Below are 20,115 nucleotides of genomic sequence, written 5' to 3'. Positions count from 1 at the left end.
AAAAAACGACCATGTATAGTAAGGCGTTTTTAGCCCGAAAAAAAAACGACCATGGATAGTAAGGCGTTTTTGCCGAAAAAACCGACCATGTATAGTAAGGCGTTTTTTGCCAAAAAAACCGACCATGTATAGTAAGGCGTTTTTTGCCGAAAAAAACGACCATGTATAGTAAGGCGTTTTTTGCCCAAAAAACGACCATGTATAGTAAGGCGTTTTTTGCCCAAAAAAACGACCATGTATAGGAAGGCGTTTTTTGCCAAAAAAACGACCATGTATAGTAAGGCGTTTTTAGCAGAAAAAAAACGACCATGTATAGTAAGGCGTTTTTAGCCGAAAAAAAACGACCATGTATTGTAAGGCGTTTTTTTCGGGCTAAAAACGCCTTTGGGTTATTGTTATTGTTGTAGAGGCACCTTACAAAAATGCTCCAGTGGTTCGCGTCGACCTCCCAATGCAGAGGTGCAGGGTTCACTTCCAGCTCCAGCCTCCATGTGCGTAGTTTGCAAGTTCTTCCCGGGCCTGCGTGGGTTTTCTATGACTAGATATACTATATAGATATCTATATCTCCATCAATCTATCTATCTATACATATATATACAGTACATGCACACGCACATGTACACACATGCAGCACGCAAGCTCCTGGAACAATGATACCTGGAAAGAAAAGAACACGCACACACGCACGCACGCACGCACGCACGCACACACACACACACACACACACACACACACAAAACATGTTGAAAGCTGCCCGGCGTGTTTGAGGGAGGCCGTGCGAGCAGGCAGCTTTCCCGCAGGCAGTCGTCTTCTTCTTCTTCTCCTTGGCCAGCTCAGTCGCCAACATGTACTTGAATTGCACTGCGCCATGCTGACGAATGCAGCACAACAGCGCCGCAAAGGTTCCGCCAAAGGTCAACAGAAGGGTATGTAAAGTCTCCAGTGTTTCACAAAAAGACGACAAAAAATATACATTAAGGGTGCACAAATTGTCAACAAAGGGTCCACGAAAATACAAAGAGTGCATCATTAAGTGTACTTTTAGTATCCACAAAGTAAACGGCCGAGTGATTTAAACGGAAGACTACACGCAAGTAATTTTTGGGGGGCAAAAAACGGCTTACTATACATGGTTGTCTTATTTGGCTGTTAAAAACGCCTTCCGATACTTATAAAATACTTGACACAAAAAATTGTCATTTTTTTTCGGCCAAAAAACTCCTTACTATACATGGTCGTTTTTTTCGGCAAAAAACGCCTTACTATACATGGACGTTTTTTTTCCGGCTAAAAACGCCTTACTATACATGGACGTTTTTTTCGGACAAAAACGCCTTACTTTACATGGTCGTTTTTTTTCCGGCTAAAAATGCCTTACTATAAATGGACGCTTTTTTTCGGCAAAAAACGCCTTACTATACATGGTCGTTTTTTTCGGTTAAAAACGCCTTACTATAAATGGACGCTTTTTTTCGGCAAAAAACGCCTTACTATACATGGTCGTTTTTTTCGGTTAAAAACGCCTTACTATACATGGTCTTTTTTGGGGGGTTAAAAACGCCTTACTATACATGTCTTTTTTGGGGGCTAAAAAGCCTTACTATACATGGTCGTTTTCAGCCCCCCAAAAAACGACCATGGATAGCAAGCCGTTTTTAGCTTAATTTCAAAGCCTAACCCGAGTTGGAAAGCCGACTTTGAAACCCTGCCCAACACGACCCCATCTGAACCCGGCTCGGTTGCCGAGCCGTTGGCGGATTAGGCTACGATTCCCAGCAGCCTTGGGTTCATTTGGGGTTTGACGGGATCAAACGGGATTACGGTGAAAATGAAGCCGGAGGCGCTTTCACATGTTGCGGAGAGGCTTCGTGTGTGCCGGCTCTTTCTGTCAATGATCAAGCAAGACCTGACGCGGCCGCTCTCTGACACTATCTGGCCTCTCGCTGATAAGCTTGTCTGAACTCGCTGCCTTATCTTTTGCGTTGCTTTTTTCTTGCCCAACCGCTGGCTGGCCAACGGGGCTGCCAAATGATGGGGGGGAGGGGGCTAACGAAATTAGCATCGTGGGTCTCGCGTTGACCTCGGAATGTATACTTGAACACAATCGGTGGCAAGGCGTATTCTTTCAAAAATGGCACCAAGGTTTTGTTAAAAAGAAAGGGGTTTTATTTTTTCAAGGGAGCCCGATGCAGGTTTTGAAGCAACAAAGGGAAACCATCATGTCAATTCACCAAACACGTTGGGGATCTCCTGGCAAAAAAAAAAGTCCCAATCGTCGTCCAAAGCCGGAGGAGAAAACAACAAAAAGAATGCTTCGTGATGCTGAGGAAACGATTAAAAAAACAACTCGTAAAAATAAACAACAACAACTCCTCCTCATCATCAAATGAAACGACATCAGCAGCTTGTTGAAAAAGGTGAGACAAAACGTCACATGTGACACATCGAGTAGCCTTGATGAGTTTTCTTTTTTTTCCTTTTCAGTCAAAAACATTTCAAAACAAAAGCGATGTACACCCACTAGTTAGCCACGACATTTTTTGCATTGCGCTCATCGTTTACAGCTAGCTTGTTTGTTTGTTAGCAAACGCAGCGGGTCTTGGGAAATGAGCCAATTTCACTTGATTGGTCCGAAGAAATTTTTTTTTTCCTCCAAACGATGGAGATTTTTCGATCATCTCTCGATAGCGGCAACATAATAGCGTGAGGGAATTCTCTTTAGCCGCCTGCTGCTGTCCATGCAACAGGATTTCACATCCACTCAATGGGAAACCTGTCAGAAATCTGAGATGCAATCATCATTATTTCCTTACACGGCTTTCTGTGACTCCCCTGGTCTCGCGCATGGCACCGTCGCACGCATCTTACTCATTTTTTTTTCATCCAAATATGCCAAACCTTTTTGTAAGTAGCTTAAATGTCAAAGTTGGGAAACGAAGGTGGGCGTGCAATCGGGGGCAAAGTCGTTTCAAATGGCGACGCTAATAATGCTAATCACGTTAGCGTGGAAACGGAAAGTGAAATGAGCTCACCCACCCGCCGTCGATATTTTCATTTTCTGATACAGAAAAATACTAAAGTGAATCACGGATGTTCTATTGATTTGCCACGGCTTTGTAGGAGGTGGGGGGTAAATATTTCTCTCTCTCTCTCTAGTTGTTATATGAAAATACGTGAAAACAGTGTTCCGCGTCAACTGCATTTCTGAGCGAAGCAGCCTGGACCGTTCTGCCTGAGACGGGAGCAGTTTGAAGCGACGCAGGACTAATAAAATAGCTTTTTCCTCCCTCCGTCGGTCGGACTTTTTTTTTTTTTAAATTATTATTTCCAGAAAAAAAACCAAAACCAGATGTTGACGGCAGGTTGGCATTTGTACATTTCAAAATACCACTGTGGATATTGACACAAGCTTATATGAGGCTTTGCAACAGAGTGTGGACAAACAATTGCATAGCAGATCAGAAACCAAAAGGAAAAAAAAAAAATCAACTCAACGGAAACATTTTTTTTGTTTTTGTTTTGTTTTTTTTTTTACTGCTTTGGTGCGCTTGGTTCATAGTTTAACCGCCTCCCGCCCAAAAGTCCATAGGACTCGTCCAATAGGAAGGGCAGGGGGGGGGGGGGGGCGGTTGCAAAAAGTGCCATTATGCTACATTGATCAGCTGATCCACGTCTGCTATTCGACCGTCGATACCAGCGAGTACCTCCACGCACGCGATGCGCCTCTTTCACCCTTTCATGAGTTTTGGTCACACGGACAGTCTTGCTAAGGACGCACGCGCCGACTCACAAACGGACTCACGCGCAAGGACAGAAACGTGCTCTCGCGTGCACACGCAATCACACGTTCACTTTTTTTTCGTGCCGCAAACTCTTTCACAGTCTCGCGCGCACTCACACCAACACGAACTCAACACAAAGAAACATGTGCACACGCACATGAAAAAACAAAAGGGGCGGCAGGTGGGGGGGGTGGGGGGGTCGGGGGTGGAGTTCCACAGCGGCCGGTAAAGCGCTCTCAAATCCGCAAGCACCGTTTAGGAAAAGGCCTCAAAGTGTCCTGGGGCGGGGGGGGGGGTCCCGAGGGGGTTGGGTTGGGAAGTGGGGGGGGGGGGGGCACACAAACGCTTAAAAGAAGATGAAAAGTACATTCAGACTGGTCGGGCAGTCGCCGAAAAGCTCGTCCTTTTTGGGTGGTGCGTCCCGCCCGCCCCCCCCTCCCCGTCCTTGCTGAAGCCTCCTTTGTCGTACGCGGGCCCCCGGCCGCCTCACCGCCTCTGCTGCGCGTAGACCGGGTAGGCGAGCGTCACATTCAGAGAGTCGTTGTGCTGCACCAGAGACGTGTGCTGGTAGTGGAGGACCAGTTCCTTGAGCGAGCCGTACAGGTTGTAGGGCTCGGCGAAACCGAAGCCCGACGGCGTCTTGTTGATGACGCAGTGCTTCACCTCGCCGTCCACGCTGCGCAGAGAGGGGGGGGGGGGGGGGATTTCAATTTCGCCTTAACGTGATCAAAGGGAGAGGAGAGGCGGCCATACGTACACGACGCTGCAAGCGTAGCAGCCGGCCTTGCTGCTCTCGCGCACCAGGAATGTTCCGTCGCGCTTGCCCTGCAGGAGCGCCTCGGCCTGCAGCCGGTTGATGTTGCCCAGCTTCCACGAGCGCTCGTCGTGATGGGGCAGGTCTTCGTCGTCGTCCACCATCGAGTACTGACTGCCGGAACAAAGCAACCGAGCGTGAGGGGAGGGGGGGGGGAGCAACGGGGCGAGCGTCATTTCTTGGCCGAGGCGCGCCGCTTACTCTTCCACGTTGTCGTTCTTGATTCCCAGCCACTCGTTGAGCTTCTTCTGCCGGACGCCCTTCTGGGTCAACCACCTGCAGCCGACACGCTTGGACGTTAGCCGCATCGGATGCTAAAGCCGACACCGAGCCGGCACGCCGTGTCGCTGTCACTTTCGCAACATCGACTCAACTTTTGAGATGCGATCGCGAGGACGACGCGACAACATCGTACCAGAGACGAGGCGGCGTCAATCGGGTCACAAACAAATGATCCCTTACATGAGGTACTGGTCTCGGGTCTTGCGCAGCTGGATGAGGTCCGGCTTGATACTGTTCATCCTCTTGTCGATTTCCCGGTAGTCGGCCGCTTGCTTCTTCAGGTCCTCCTCCAGGCGGCTCTTGCTGTCCACGATCTCGCTAATCCTGGACTTGAGTTTTTCGTAGTTGCCCACGATCCTGAAAGCACCAGCGGCCTCGCTCAGTTGGGGCCCCCGGCGTCCGCTAATGCTAACGCTAACGCTAACGGCGGGTTCACCTCTGGATCTCCTTGTCGTTGCCCTCCCTCCGGAACTTCTCGATGTACTCCTTGCTGTAGCGCTCCTGCGTTTGACACTGCTCCTCAAAGATCTTGATGGTTTCGTTGAAGGCCTCGATGGCGGTCCTCTTCATTTGGATTTCCTGGACGGAGCAGACGGCGGGCGCGGCGTTCAGGCGGGCGTCCCCGCGGCTCAACGCCGATGCTACGTACCTGCGAGGTTCTGGTGTACTCCTCGTACAGACGGTCGTACTCCTTGTTCTTCTCCTGGTACTGCTGGTGGTACTCGCACAGCTTCCTGCCCACGGCTTCGATGTTGTCCTCTTTCACCACCTGATCCTGAGCGCGTCGGCGTTAAAACCGGCAACCGCCGAGAGCCCCGCCGGCGGTCGGCGTGGGCGTCGGCACGGGCCTAACCCACCTGTTGGTGTTTGGAGACCGGGTAGAGCAGCTTGACGTCCAGCTTGGGGTTGTACTGCGCCAGCGACTCGTTGCGGTAGTGGTTGATGAGCTCCACCACCGAGCCGAAGGTGAGCGGGTCCGAGAAGCCGTACTTGCCGTCGCGGTGGAAGATCTTGATGAGCTTGTTGTTGCCGCCTTTCCTGTGGAGCGCCACCCCCGCCCCAAAAAAATTTCCCAAATGACACGGGAAGCGAGCGAGGCGAACGGGAGCCCGGCCCGGCCGCTTACCTCAGCGTTAGCGTGTAGTCGCCGTGCATCTTGGTGGAAGCGTCGCGGACCAAAAAGGTTCCGTCCGCCGTGTCCCGCAGCTTCTCGTTGACCTCCTCGCGGGAGATGTCCCCCCAGTACCATTCGGCGTCCTGGAGCGCCATGCCGTTGTTCTGAACGTTGTTAGGAACGGGAGCGGGCTTGGGCGGCTTGGGAGGTAGAGCTGAATGGGGGGGGCAAGGAAATGCTCGCTCAGTGTCTCGGCGCGGAACCTCGTTTGGAACTGAAGCAACATAGAAGCACAGAAGCCAAGCGCTTCTCCCGGCCATCAAATCCCCACCGATGGTGATCGCCGAGGACGGGCTGAGATCTCGATTCGGAAGAAGGAAATCCACTAAGAAAAAGTGCAGATGTTGCCGCGGGGCCGTTCATTGCCGGAACATTCCCGATCCGGGTCTCCTTTTCTGAGCGCCGCAAGCGTGCGTGCGGCTCTCAGGCAACAGCTGGCGTGCGTGAGCGCGCGCGACAGAGATGGCGTGCCAGCCTTGGGAACATTGCGAACGCCCGGAATAATCTCGACTGGGCGACGGCGCTCCTCGCGCGTTGACAGTTTCACGGCTGGCGCTAAAGGTAGCGAGCTATGTTTAACCGGCCTTTGCGGTGGGAGGGGGGAAGGGGGGGGGGGCTTCATGCTGCTGCATGGGGCCAGCCTCCACTTTAACATTGACACGCCACTAAATGTGGGTTTTTTTTCTTTTAAACACCAATCCCTCATTCATAGAACCGGCACCCCGCTTTGACGTCTTCTACAGCGCTTTTCCCCGCCAGGGTGCACCCCAAAGCGGTCGCCGCACCCCCCCTTCTACAGAAACGCCCTAAAAGCCATCTTCATTTTGGACCAAGGACCGCGGGCCGAGTCCAGCCGCCGACTGGCCGCCAGTTGCCACGTGAGCGGACCCTTTGTCATTTCTTCGCTAGCACGCCATGCCGGCCGAGCGTGACGCACCCGGGACCGGTCGCCGGTCCATCATGGGCGCGAGCATTCGGCACGGATCGCCGTCAGAGGCGCGCGGCGACGGATCGCGACACCGAAGCTCTGGCGCGCGCGGTCGGCCGCGCACGCGGCGCCTTGTAAAATGGCCACGCGGGGAGAAGAAAGGAGATCCTGCTCGGTAACGCGTGACATCACTCACCGCAGCCAATCAGGCGGGAGCCGTGTCACCGGGCGCCCTGGCATCCTTCGTTTCCCGACGGCATGAAGTCATCGCAAAAAGTCCCTCCCTGTGTTCCCGCCTGGCTTTGATCGCCCGCCCCCGAGAAAAACAAACCAAAAGAAAAAAAAGCACGCAAGAGGATCATTAAAGGGCTCCGAAAATGTTCCGTCCGTGCTGCGGCGACGAGACCTCGCGTGCGTCCGACATCTCTCGTCCTCTGGCTGCCTCGCACTCTTCCTTCCTTGTCACCCCCCCGCCCCCTCCCTTTCTCCCTCTCTCGCTCTCTCAGCCCCTCCCCTTCCGCGCTGTGGCCTGCGCACAAAGCCGCCGAGCAAGCTGTGCCGCAGCAATGCACGTCCGCACGACGCGCTCAAATCTCCCCCCCCCTCCGGCACAAGGCTCCAAAATACGCCGGTAATCCCGCGGCGTGACACGGATAACCGCCTCCATTTCCTGAGCGATGCTAAAATAGACGACGCTTCTTGGAAAGGTGGAACGGCTCAAGCGGAATGCAGTCGGCTCGCCAAAGGCGAGCGCGTCTGAAAATGCGAGGCCGGGACGAGCGAACCTGCGCCGTTAGCCGTGACAAACCCGGCGTTTGTTCTCGGCCTGCAACCGACCATGACTTTGATCATCGATGAATCCGTCCCTCATTTTGTCACGTCATCGGACAATAATTTTTTTTTTTTTTTAAAGAGCAAGACTTATTTGGATTCGAGCTTTCGTGGACGACGGCAGAAGCGGAACGATAGCGACTGTGGATTTCCGAGCATTTGGACGATTTTAAGAGTCTCCAAAAAAGGTTAGGAAGTTGCTCATCGGTGACTTCTCGATTAATCATCGAGCCTGAACACATTTTGGGATTCGTAGTGACTAGTGAGCAGCGTTTGAGAGCGAAACCCAAAAGACGACGATGACGGCAGCGTTCTCATTCGGTTGCCGGCTCGCAAATCGAATGTTGGGCAAAATGGCCGCCTCGCACACCTCGACGAAGGCGTCCGGTCGGGATGCGCTCGGGCGGCACTACGTCACCTTCATTGGCCAATTTCGGAACCGCAAGCCGCGTTCCTCCCAGAATTCCGACTTTTGAGCCCGACGAGCGGCCCCCCGCCAAAGCCCGACAACAACAAAAACACATTTTTTAGGAAGGGGGGGGGGGGTCAAGTTTGCGTGTCCCGAAAATCGCATTTGTGCCCCGATCGTTTCTCGTCGCCAATTTGCAGAGGCCGCAAGTGGACTTACGTTGCAAGTTGTGCATGTTTCCTCTCTCGCCTTTGCATTAAGTCCAACTGGAGTTGTCGGGCTGGCGTCGCATGGCGCGGCAGCGCGCGTGCGTCCCTCCCTCAGCGCTCAAATCCGGCGAATGTGTCGCGTGCGCGAATGACGAGCCTCCCGCGTGGCGCTGCGAGCGGCACCCTCGCTCTCGCCCTCTTAGTCCCCGCCCCCCCCGGCGCTCTATCTCTCGCTGCTGTGTTTGGAGAAGAGGAGGCAGCTTATGATTAACTTGCAAACTTTCAAATATTTGCTGAGCTGGACACTTTGAGGGGGCGGGGGCGGGGGCTTGCGACGGGAGGCGGCCGGGGCCGAACAAGAGGCGCTCTGTGGCAGCTCGGCTTTCCAGCCAACCAAATCTAAGTGGACCTTTTGTCGCTGCCTTAAAATAGACGAGCGGTCGCCGGGAGGAGGCAAAGCACGCACAGAGCTTTCGCTTCAAAAATGTTCGCCATGCGTGCGTGTCTGACACTTCCTGAGCACCTGAGGCGACCGCCGCTGCTTTTTTGCTTGAGAGCGAGCCCCCCCGCCCCCCCACAAGCACTTTCATCTCATTTAAGAGCTCCTGTTTGCAAAAATCAGGCCGACGGGAGTGGAGAAGTTGGGCTCCTCCCTATTCTTATCGTCATGACGACGATGATGAGGCCCAATCATTTGAGTTTTCCCAAAATGTCGCCGCTTCATTCGGCGCACCTCGGGCCCCCCCATATTCAACATGATTCATTTGGGTCTGGCTTTCAAATCTTGCGTTCCAGAATGGCAGGATTATTATTTTGAAATATAATGATCATTTTATTTTGGAAACTCAACTGCCCCAGTAACACAGCTATAAATACTTTTTTTTTCTTTTTTTAAATGGAGAAAGTACGCTTTGTGACCAAAATAACAGAGCGGAAACTCGAGAGACGACTGACGTATCGCAAGCGCGCTCCTCTTGAGGCCACACAAAAAAACGGACGGGGCACGACAGCGCGTTGTGCCGCAACGTGTTCTTTGCCCCCCCCCCCCGAGTGAATGATTGAAGACGGCGCCGCCGGTCGACTTTGAGACGGCGCCGTTTGTCTCGCGAGCATCAGATTTTCCCTGACAAATTAGACGGCGGCAACGTATCGGCGGAACGGCCGGTCAAACATCAACGCTTGTAAAAGCGCGCCCGGGCGCAAAGCCGACGGGGACATCGCCAGAGGACCCGACCGCCGGCCTGGAAAAAGCCGAGGCGACAACGCGGCGGCGAGGCGTTATCATCGTTTCGTTTCTTGGCAACGGCCGCCGGCGCACGCGCGGCGCTCGGAAATCCCCGTGGGGAGACTTTGCGCTCCACTCCTACGAGATGCTATCAAGAAGCTTCTTTGAGCGCTGGCCCACTTTTCCAAACACGGCAACTGTAAAGCTGCCACTTCAAAACGAGTGCCAGAGAGAAAAAAACAGAGCCGGATGCCCAAACAACCCCCCCAACCCTCGGCTAAAAACGAACATTCAAGGACGGCAAGAACCCGCCGAACAACCGAGAGCACGAATGCCCAACGGGTACGGTTAAGTTCCCGTTCACGCTGACGCCTTGAAATTACCTGGAGCGGCCTGACTTTCGGTCCATTCGCTGGCCACCAGAACCTCGATGATCCTGACGTGGGCTTCCAGGCTGGGCTCGCAGCTGAAGAAGACCAAGAGGAAGGACGTCGTCGCGTTACGACTGAAGCAAACGTTTTTGTGCGTTTTGTGCGTGCGTGCGACTCTCCCACCTGGCGCTCTGCTGCCTGAAGAAAAGCGGGCTGAAAATCTCGCCCAGCGCTCGGGCGCTCAACAGGTTCTTGGCGGCGCTCTGGCACACGCGGGCCAGGTGGCGTAGAACGCACTGGAGGGCCAGCCAGTACTGGGGGGGCAGGGCGGGGCCGCCGGCAATGCGACGCAGCTGTTGGGCGCACTCCTCGGGATTGGACACCTCTGCGGAGCGGCGGCCGCAAAACAAAAGCAAACCACGCGGGCGAGAACGCCATTAGGACAAAAATAGTGCTGGGCCGCCATCTCGGTGCAGTGAGTTGAGGAGTTTCGCGTCGATAAAATGCGCGCTGTGCCGCCAACTCGTCTCAACTCGCTGCCAAGAAAGAATGCTGAACAAGGCTTTACGGTTTTCATTTGGACAAAAGTCGTGCGTTGCCGCCATTTTGGGGGATCTCGCTCACCTTTGGCGGCGTGCAGCAGCTGCGCGTACACGGCGGTCGGGACGATGGGCTGAGGGAGGTCTTGCAGGTAGCGACGCAGGCCGTCGCACAGGGCGGGAAGCTCCATCTGGTCCAGGTCCACCGAGGCCGGGTCTGCAAGCGCCGCAACGCATCCGCTCAGATTTTCGGATGGGCGCCTGAGGCGGACCTGCCAATTTGCCAGCCTCAGAGCGTCACTCCGGAGGCGGGACGCCAGCCTTTGTCGGAGGGACCGGTGGAGGGCAGGTCGCCGCACGTCAACTTTGACGTCAACAAACGCGTACGAATCCTTTCAAATCTCAAGATGCCGGTCAACTTTTCCAGACAATTTTTGCGGGGCCGATTCTGAATCCGCTCTGGCGTTTTTTTTTTCTAGCGCGATTTTCACCAACGGCGGGTGGGTTGCGATTGTCCTCCGCAAAAAATGGGGGCTGGCCATTAAACATTGTGACAAATCCACTTACCGGACTCCAAATATTGCCTGACTTCATTACCGCCCCCTGCAGTAAAAGTCCGGTACAACGTGGGGTTCTCCAGACCTTTAAAAAAAAAAAAGTTTTTAAGGCGTGACTTTGTTTCTGGAGGCATCTACTATCTAGCGGCTCGTTGACACAACCATAATGAGCAGACAACGGACCGAGAGCGCCCGCGGTCAAATCAAACACACCTTTTTTTTCGATGGCGTCGAGCAGGCGGGCCAGGTGCGGCGGGGCCGTCTCGGGGAGGGAAAACTGCTCCGTCAGGTCCAGCAGCCACGCGCCTGCGCGGAATTAAAACAAACAAAAATTTTTTTTTAAGAAATAGTCCCCTGGCCAAAAACTCGAGCTAAGCCAGTTTGGCGGTGAGGCCGAGAGTTGGCCACGCCCCTTTGAATTGAAAGCAATCATCTGCTAGCGCGCATCTAATTACCTGATAATGTAAAGCCACCGCGGCGACGCGATCGCGCGCTTCACAAGTTTTGTCGGATAGGAACAGACGCCGTCGCTTTCACGTTCGACAGACAAAACATTTTGGCCAACAAAGCTCAAGTGAAGTGAAACAAAAAAAAATGCCGCAAGCCTCGGAATGTGAGGCATGTATTGTTATGCAAAAATACATTTTCATCGTTTCATCGTGATGGCAAAAAAGGTTCTTCTGGACGACTTCAAAGACTCCTGTCGAGTGGTGAAATGTCATTCGGTGCACTTTGGGCTCGCAGCGCGCTTTGTCGCTTAGCCAACAGTTCAAAAAAAGCAGCAATTTGGTCGACAGCTGCCTTGCTGAAATATGCGGCAAGTTAAAAAATAAGAAAAAAGAAAAAAAGGGGGGGGGGCGCGTTCTGGAGTGCGGTTAGGAGCCGCGCACAGGAAGCGCCGCGCTCGCCTTACCAGTTGGCAGGAAGCTGAAAAAAAAAAAAGAAAATAGCGGCGACTCTCCGGTGAAGTTTGACCAAAAAAAAAAAAGTATTTCCAAGTACATACGCTTGGATGTGAGGTGAGCCAGGTCCGAAGGTCCCCCCCCGTCCCCCCTTTCGAACTTTAGTAGCAGGTGTGGACATGAAAGCGCAGCGCTGAAAGGCCGGACTGTCTCCGCTTTCAAAAGAGACCAGCAAAGTATGAATAGAAGTCTTTCTTAAAACCATATTTTGCTTTCAAAACTCAGCCCCCCCCCTCGCCGCCACCCCCCCTTACTTTTTTTTTCAAATCGGGCAGTTAAAACATGAGCGCCGACGCATGTGTTCACTCGGGCAAATAATGAAGCGCTTCATCCAAAGCCACTTCCTCTTTGGCTGCCATGTCGCGTGTGAAGAAAACTCTTTTGCGACCGCACGCAAAAGTGCATGTAGGACAAGTGCTCATCTGGAAGACATTAAGGGGGGGCGGGATGGGGAGGGGGGTGGCAGGGTGGGGGGGGGTTCTTCTCAGAAGCAGTGAACTTTGAGACGGACTACCAAATGTTACTCTAAATAGAGGCGCGGACATGGTGTGCTGCCATTTCTTTTCTTTTTTTTTGGTGTTGTTTTCCCCTTTTGCAGCTCTCCAACTCGGATGGCAGCTTTTTCTCAGAAACTCATTTGCAAGCCGGATTTCTATTTGAAGGCCCCGCCAGCAACACCCCCTCCCCCACCCTCTCTTCCCTCCATCGCAGCCATAAAAATGACTGCAATATCTGAGTGAGCCCGCCTTCCTGGAGATAGCGTTTCGGACAGAGGCGAGCCTTTGGCCGTGCGCCGCCGCCTCCTTGCGTAAATCACATGCAGAAGACAAGGCCCCCCCCCCCTCCCCGCGGCGGCCGCCCAATCTTCACGGTACTGCCAAAGGGCGGCACGAGCTGAAAAAAACGTCTTTGGCCAATATTTTAGGAAGGGAGATGCTAGAACGTAGATCTCGGCTGTCAGCGGGATGCCACAGGAAAGAAAAAGCGGCCGTGCCAAAGGGGCCTCGCGTCGCAACAGACAGACGGCAAGGTCAACGCGTCTGCGGATAATTGCGGCCCTCGAACAAATGCGTCTCCCCCCCGGCCCCCTCCTGGCAGGTCGGCACAGGCCCGCGACCGCCGCTGTGGCGTTGACGGGGAGCGCTTGGTCAACGCCACCCGTGTCTGAACCGGGGCGAAATGTAAACCGCGCGGGCAAGACCGGGCAGGACGCTAAAGATAGCGCCTGCTCGCGTTAAATATAGAGGAGCTGCTCAAGCGAGCGCCATTTTCGGCTTCACATCGACCAGGCGGCGACAGCGGACGGAGAGCAAAAGCTCCCGCATGCGGCGGAAAGACCGGCGCGCGTTTTGCCCAACACGCAAACGGGCATCGGAACGGAGCCGCCCCGACGCATTCCAAGCTCCGAGCGGAGAAAAGGGCGCCGCCCGCAGGCCCGAGCGGGCGGCGCCGGCAAGCGGGGAGTCGCCCGACGAGAGCGCGGCTCCGCTTCGCTCTCACGCGGGTCCGCTGGGGTCACGCAGCGCCGGCGCAAACATTTAAAGAGAGCCTTCGGTATTTCACGCTGCCGTCCAAACGACTGGAGCGCTTCCAAAATGTGCCCCGTGGTGACTTTCCACAAAAGTGTGGGCAAACAAAACGCAGAGGAGCGTCCTCCTTCTCCGCCCTCGAGCGCTCGCAAACGCCGCGTCATGTGCCGGCCCGGACAAACAAAAGCGTTTTCATGCCTTCCGCGGGGGACCGAAGCCCATTGGAGGCGCGGCGGCGGACGGCCTTCCCGTGAGGTTTCGGGGAGTTGCCGCGCTCGGAGCGTTTCCAGATGTGCCGGCGCATGCGGGACGCGCACGGAAAGCCGCCGGAGCGTTTATGCCCGCAGGTCCCACTCAAGGTCCGTGGACCCCGATGCTCTTTGTAGGACCAATCGGTGCTCACATAGGACAACTCGCTGTCGCCGTCTGTCCAGCAACGCCCCAACCTCCCCCCCCTTCACTATCGTAAGACTGAACAATTAAGCGCATTCAAATCCACAGAAGAAAAAACGGCTGTGTTTTGACTTTGTCGCGTCTCGACCCGCCGGGCGCTGAAGAAGCCAAAACGAAACGCCGCACCGCTTGGCGAAAATGCGCTCGCAGGCAGAGAGTCTGTCTTCCAATTTCCGTTTGCAAGCAACGCGTTTGTTTCCAAAAGGCGCTTTCTGAGGAATTCCGCCCGCACAACACAAGTTCCTTGGCAGAGGTAATCAGGTGAGAAATCTCCGGGCCGGTTTTCCGCGGGTGGCTGTTTATTGTTGCGGCGACATTGTTACAGCGATGCCTCAAAGTCTCCCGAGCGAGCAGTCTGCCGCCCAACAAGAACATTCCGGAGGCTCGCCGCATCGCGCCGAGTGCCGTCTTATGTAAAGTCTCGCCGGGTGGGCGCATATTTCGCGCAAGCGCAAGCGAAAGGCGGGACTCACCTTGCTCCAAGTCGGAATCGGACTCGGCCCTGGAGGCGGCCGGGGCCACGGGCAAGGGGCGTAGCGGGCGGGGCTTGGGCGTGGGCGGCGAGATGCGCTTCTTGCCGACGTACTCGACGTAGGTGCCGGGGAAGTCGCCCTTCTCCTGCGTGGTCTCGTTGAAGCCGGGCAGCCAGCCGATCTCCTCGGGCCGCTGCTCCAGGCCGTCGGTGTAGCTCAGGGACGCCAGGCCCACCAGCGCCCCTTTGCTCACCAGCAGCACGTCCCCGGCGTGAAGGTCAATGTCTTCCTCGCGCTCCTTCTTGTAGTCGTACAGCGCTCGGTACTGGTAACCTTCCGTGCTCATGTTGTCCAAAAGATGTGGCGCGTTTCCAAAGGGGGGGGAGGGGAAAAAATAAAAAAAACTCAAACCGCAGTTACTCGTGGGAGACGGGACACGTCTAGCTGGTCTTCATTCTTTCACACTTGTCGTCTTGCTCGGGTGATTTGCGTCTGCGTGTCGCGTCCTCGCAGGGTGCACCCATGGGGGAAGATGAAGGCCTCGCCGAGATGCTGCAAGGAGGCTGTGCAGAGTTGCGGGGAAGACACGCCGCCTTTAATATGGACGCCGCAAGGAGTCAGAAGAGCATACGAGGCAATAAACGCTGTTGCAAATTCAGAATGGACGTTGGATTTATGACTACAGCGATACCCGAAGTTCGGAGCGAGCCGACGTCGGGCAAGGTCGAGCTTGTGCGCGCGGTGCAGACGCATACCGTCGATGCGGAAGGTAATGGCTGACTCTTTGTGAGCACCGGTACTAAATGTCGAGCCGCGGACGGGTGGTCGGGGACTCTTGACTTAGAGGAGCTGTGAACTATTTGTCCTCATTTGTGTCCTTCTGTTAAGGAGCAGTGCAATGAACTGAATTGCAGCAAAAAAGGGACTCCTGCGCACTGTTTAATGCTTTCTTTTCCTTTGTTCATACTCGGCGGCTTTATAAAATACGATATGAGAGTGTCATTTGCCGCCACGAGAGAAAACATATACAAAAATGTTTTGTTTTGGGCCAGCTGTAACAGATTATTGGCATTTCAACAGGTAAAGAGGATTTCGGAGACGAGCCCAACGAATCGCAAACATCCGCATTTAATTTATACGCATGATAAATGCAGTGAAAAATTCATTCGAAGAAAGTCTTCATATGTAGGTCAAAACCTTGACGCCCTGCCGTTGTCTTTAAATATTAAATTATTAAGCGTGTGGAGAGCCGCGAGTATGCGGGCGTCCACCGTCATCTGTCCCATCCAAAAAGGAAAAAGAAAAGCGTTACGTGTGCATCCCTGGCACATAATGGGATCCATTTAGCACCATAGCGGCTAAAACCTCCTTCCTAACTTGCTCTCGTGACAGCTCAACGTACGGCGGCGTCAAAGTTATATAACAAGCACGGGGGCGACCCGGGGGCGACCACGACGACGTCGGTCGATTGCCGCGCGGCGTTAAACGACCAGGCGGGGCACTTTGGACGTTTTCCGTCGCGGACTTTGTTGGGCTAAGAGTGAAAATTAGATGGTGGCTAACGAAATGCTAGCGGCTAGCAAGTTTGGGCAGGGGGGGGGGGTTTGTCCGCCGTCGAGAATCGCAAGAGGACTTACCGAAATTATTTTAAGTATACAATTATGGGGAAGAGTCTACATAAAAGTCGCAACTGGATTCAAATAACCTCAGCAATTTGAGTCATCGAGTTGAAAGTCTGCGTTTTAAAGTCACACCGAGTGGGGTTGATGTACATTAAGCATTTGACGCATGCGCAGTGGCGCCCACCACGTACCCACCGAGCCCGCTTGAATCCTCCCAGTCGTTTTTTTCTCGTCCACTTTCCCGTCCCGTCTCTTCTTTTACTTCCACTCCACGAAGTGTTTCAACGTGCCGACGGCCGGGCCACAGAACGTCGAAAATCTTCCCCCGCTCGAGTTGACGTGCTTCACGAAGAGTAGGAGCCGCAGTTGCTCGTCGAAGTTACAGCGCTGCCTGCAACGGAGTCCGGGACAAACGTTGTCCTGTGCGGCCAAACTGGAAGGGAGGGCACCGGAGGGGACGCGAGAGGGGCGAGCCGAAAACGAGGCGGCCCATTGGTTCTCCCTCCTTGTCAATCTCACTCGCGACCAATCGAAACCGCGGTCACGCCCTTTTTTTTTCTTGCCGTCCGGGACGCGTGCAACCCGAGCCGCCAGTGGATGTTACGTAACCACGACAAAGTCCTTCTGCGAGGTTTACGACCTGCTTCTCGCTTTTGCGCTATTCAATCGGACGCATACGTATCATAGTACCATAACGTTAAAACGGGTTTCGTAATCCCAGTTTCCAGGTGTCAACAGTGCCACCGAGAACTACGATAAATTCTGGTCTGTCTGTGTGTGTGGGGGGGCGCACGCTGCTTAATGCGGTTGGCCTAATTATGGTAGAAATCCCCGGCTCCTATCAAGAATAAAGCTCAGTGCCTTGCTAACGGAGGCCGTCTAAGCAGCTTTGGCGCAGGCCGGCCGGGCCCTCGCGGGATGGCCTAACAGCGTGGGAAGTGGACGTTGTGCCTTACTGCCCACTACGCAGAAATCAAAAGGCTTATCTTCCTTTTCGACCGCGGTTGCACTCTCCCAAGAAGAGGACAAACGATTGGCGTTGCACTGTCCCAGAAAGAGGACAGACAGACTATGCGTGTTAGAATTTCATCCAAAGACAAAATATTGACGTTGCCCTGTGACCTAAAAGGCCGCTGTCGGCCCGAAAACGGAGAAGCGCGTTTGGAAAATGTTTTGCCAAAGTCTCAAAAGTACCCCAGCTTCCCAAGTCTGCTATTGCGTGCGTTTTAGCATTTACGTATGTGGTGCTAGCACATTTCCTTCCTCTCTCCACCTCGCTCAATGATTCATGAGCGACAATTCCCCATTTGGACGCCACCATAACGGTCTGACCCACTTTGCCGGCTCGCCGGGCGTCCTTCGCCTGCATGATTCATGGCCGGCGCCGATGCTTGTCTTCTGTCAAAGAAGTGCTCCAAAAAAAAAAAATGTGCTGAAAGGTATATTCACTCCACACGGCATCTTTGAACGGTCAACATTGCACTGCGCCAAAAAGAAGGAAAACTCTTGCTTGGTGTCTCGATGACTGGAACGCCAACGCTCATTTCTGTTACCGCATTGATGGCTTTTGGAATTAGATGTGAGCATGAAGGTCGCAGCCAACCCCCCCGACCCCCCCCCCCCAAAAAAAATGTCGGACTATTCCTTCACATGTACACTACATTTGAAGGATGTGCCCGCGTCTCGTCGGGATGCCTTGGAGGCGGGTGGCAAGATGGAGGAATGGGAGGTCACATGAAGTAGGTCGCGGCAAGAGCAGGCCCGGACTGGGGCCTCCGCCGCCAGCTCGGCAGGCACCTTCAGCATGTGACCCATTTCCCTTCGTTTTGTCTGTGAGAAAATCGCCCACCGCCACTCACTTTCATCAAATGCAGGACAGACAGCGAGAGAGAGAGAGATGTTACCGCATGGATCAGGACAGACAGACAGTTGATGTGTCCGCGACTGGACAGGGTTTTTGTTGTTGCGCGTACGTGTACGGCGTAGACAATAGACATGTTTGTGCATTTGTGTCGATGAATGGATAGACTTGTTAACGCGTGTAAGTGAACGCTTTGTATTATAACGTCATGTGTGTGTGGATGAACAAACATGCTTACATCACGAGTGTATGATCGTCCGTATATTGAAGAGGAAAGAAGTAAAATGAAGACAAATTCAACGCAAACAAACCAGCTGTAGAACCTCATTAAAATGAAAAGAATGGACAGATTTTAGGCAGGCTGTACTGTCCACGTGAATGGACAGAAATCATTTTGGACTCCACTTAATTGGAGTGTTTTGATTGGTTTTTGGGGCTGGCAATCGGCAACCCTCCTTTTTTAAAGGAAAATGCACAAATGGGCCTTTTTGCATCAAGGAAACAGTCTTAGATCTTTGACTTCAGCTTGTGAAAAATCAAATCAAATGAAACTAAATAAAGGGGGCAAAACCAAAGTGGCGAGAGGAAAGAGGAGCCAACGACGGCATGCTTGCCCAATCATTTGATGGCAAAAGATGTGGGACAGCCTCAATCCCACTCTTAACGCTAATCTTCCACCAAAGCTGATTTGTCGCCGCTCGCTCCGCCAGCTCTTATGCAAGCTGCAGCTCTTTGGGCCCCACGTTCATGCCACAGAGCCAAAACTCACCACCGCCCCTCTCACACCGCCTCTGCCGTCACCCCAAAGTCAGCCTCTGGGTGAAGGGCACCAACAATTTTCCACCTTTGGACAACCTGCTCTCAAAACTCCATTCAAACTGGCTTGTGAAAACAAGTCAAAACGAAATAAAAACAAATGACAAAACCAAAACAAACCCTCGAGCAGATAACGAGAAAAGGAGGGGACCCGACCTTGACCCATGTGGAACACCAAAGACCGTTAACATCGATTACTCGACACAAAATGGGCAATTTTCCCTGAGGTCACATCGGTTGTAACGGTGCCATTGGCCTGTCTCGCATGTAAGAGACAAAATGTCCCGTGTTGACACTTAGTTGTGTTGTTGCGAGAGCAGAGGGAGGCGGGAGAAGGAAGACATCCGTTCAGCTGTCCCGCCTTCGAGCGGAGTGGATGGTGCGCGTAGAATGTTGGTGCGCTCCAGCGGAACACTGTGTGACTTGGGGCCAGGCCAACGCTGCAGCTCGCCAATCTCATGTTCCCAAACTCAGCCGCTGGATGAGCTTTAGCCTCTGCCGCGGGGAGGGAGGGAGAAGAGGGGAGGGGGGGGAGGGGTCGGTTCAGTCACAGGTTAGAAGATTTGTGTTTCTGTGCACCAGCATATGTCCTCCGGAACATCATGTGCACCTGAGCTTTGTTTTCACACGGATTCTTGTGTTCTTTTTTTTTTTTTTTACGGTGTGGCCACGTGCTTCTAAGCTAAATATCATCTCCGCAAAAAAGAATGACATTTTAATAAACGGATCAGACGACAGATTAACAATACTGATAGATCAAGACTGACAGAGATGAATAAAGAATAAAAGATCTCTCGTTTCACAGCGATCGACACGGATTGATGGAAACTTTCTCTCCTCACACTCACCCGATGACTGGAGTCACGTGGGCCGTGAAACTTGTTGATAATGTCAATCACGGCACACTCCTGCAGATTGGGGGGAGGGGGGTGGGGGCAAAAACAGGGAAACCTGTTGGGTTTCATTTTTTAACCAAATGGACACGCACAATAGGCGTCTGTGCGTGTGCCTAGTCGAGAATTTCCCTGCAGTTGTCTGGCAACCAGTCCAGGGCAAAAGTGCTTCTCTCGACAAGAACTAATGAATTAATTCAAGATTCCAAATAAACTACGGTGAGATTTGCATCGACGTATGGCTGGTTACACATGGATCAACAGCGCCACCTGACGGTCGCCGGTGAATCCTCCTTCGATGGTGACATGAGAAAAAGGAGCAAAAAAAAAGGCAACGTGTGGTCAGATTCAGTCTTTTCTTTATTCTCGTGATGACGCAACATT

The 20,115-nt window shown here is 53.4% G+C and overlaps 1 protein-coding gene across 4 annotated transcripts; it reads right to left on the bottom strand.

The window, feature by feature from the left end:
- Positions 1–2,144: 2,144 nt before the first annotated feature.
- Positions 2,145–16,620, bottom strand: pik3r1 (phosphoinositide-3-kinase, regulatory subunit 1 (alpha)). Of its 4 annotated transcripts, XM_052051878.1 has the most exons (15): positions 16,357–16,620; positions 14,540–15,102; positions 11,336–11,428; positions 11,133–11,207; positions 10,651–10,782; positions 10,210–10,411; positions 10,039–10,121; positions 6,006–6,207; positions 5,737–5,917; positions 5,529–5,654; positions 5,316–5,458; positions 5,060–5,236; positions 4,799–4,873; positions 4,541–4,711; positions 2,145–4,459 (listed from the first exon to the last, which is right to left on the bottom strand). In XM_052051878.1, exons 2-15 carry the CDS (start codon positions 14,883–14,885, stop codon positions 4,270–4,272), a joined length of 2,196 nt encoding a protein of 731 aa, XP_051907838.1. In that variant the 5' UTR covers positions 14,886–15,102; positions 16,357–16,620; the 3' UTR covers positions 2,145–4,269. The 4 variants fall into 4 exon arrangements, with proteins under 4 accessions (XP_051907838.1, XP_051907837.1, XP_051907839.1 ...); XM_052051877.1 differs by lacking the exon at positions 16,357–16,620 and having other exon boundaries at positions 14,540–15,146; XM_052051879.1 differs by lacking the exons at positions 10,039–10,121; positions 10,210–10,411; positions 10,651–10,782; ... (2 more) ...; positions 14,540–15,102; positions 16,357–16,620 and adding an exon at positions 8,441–8,731.
- Positions 16,621–20,115: the final 3,495 nt, after the last annotated feature.

The sequence above is a fragment of the Hippocampus zosterae genome, chromosome 18 (assembly GCF_025434085.1).
Source record: "Hippocampus zosterae strain Florida chromosome 18, ASM2543408v3, whole genome shotgun sequence".
Classification (NCBI taxonomy): Eukaryota; Metazoa; Chordata; class Actinopteri; order Syngnathiformes; family Syngnathidae; genus Hippocampus; species Hippocampus zosterae.
This window is presented reverse-complemented; position numbering and strand designations above follow the sequence as displayed.

Bases quoted from the DNA above. Each gene is read 5' to 3' on its own strand.
- pik3r1 (XM_052051878.1), bottom strand. From the start codon at position 14,885: ATGAGCACGGAAGGTTACCAGTACCGAGCGCTGTACGACTACAAGAAG. The intron at 10,412-10,650 runs GTGAGCGAGATC...GCCGCTCCGCAG, and splicing joins GCTGCTGCACGCCGCCAAAG to AGGTGTCCAATCCCGAGGAG. The intron at 4,874-5,059 runs GTAAGGGATCAT...TGTCGGCTGCAG, and splicing joins ACCCGAGACCAGTACCTCAT to GTGGTTGACCCAGAAGGGCG.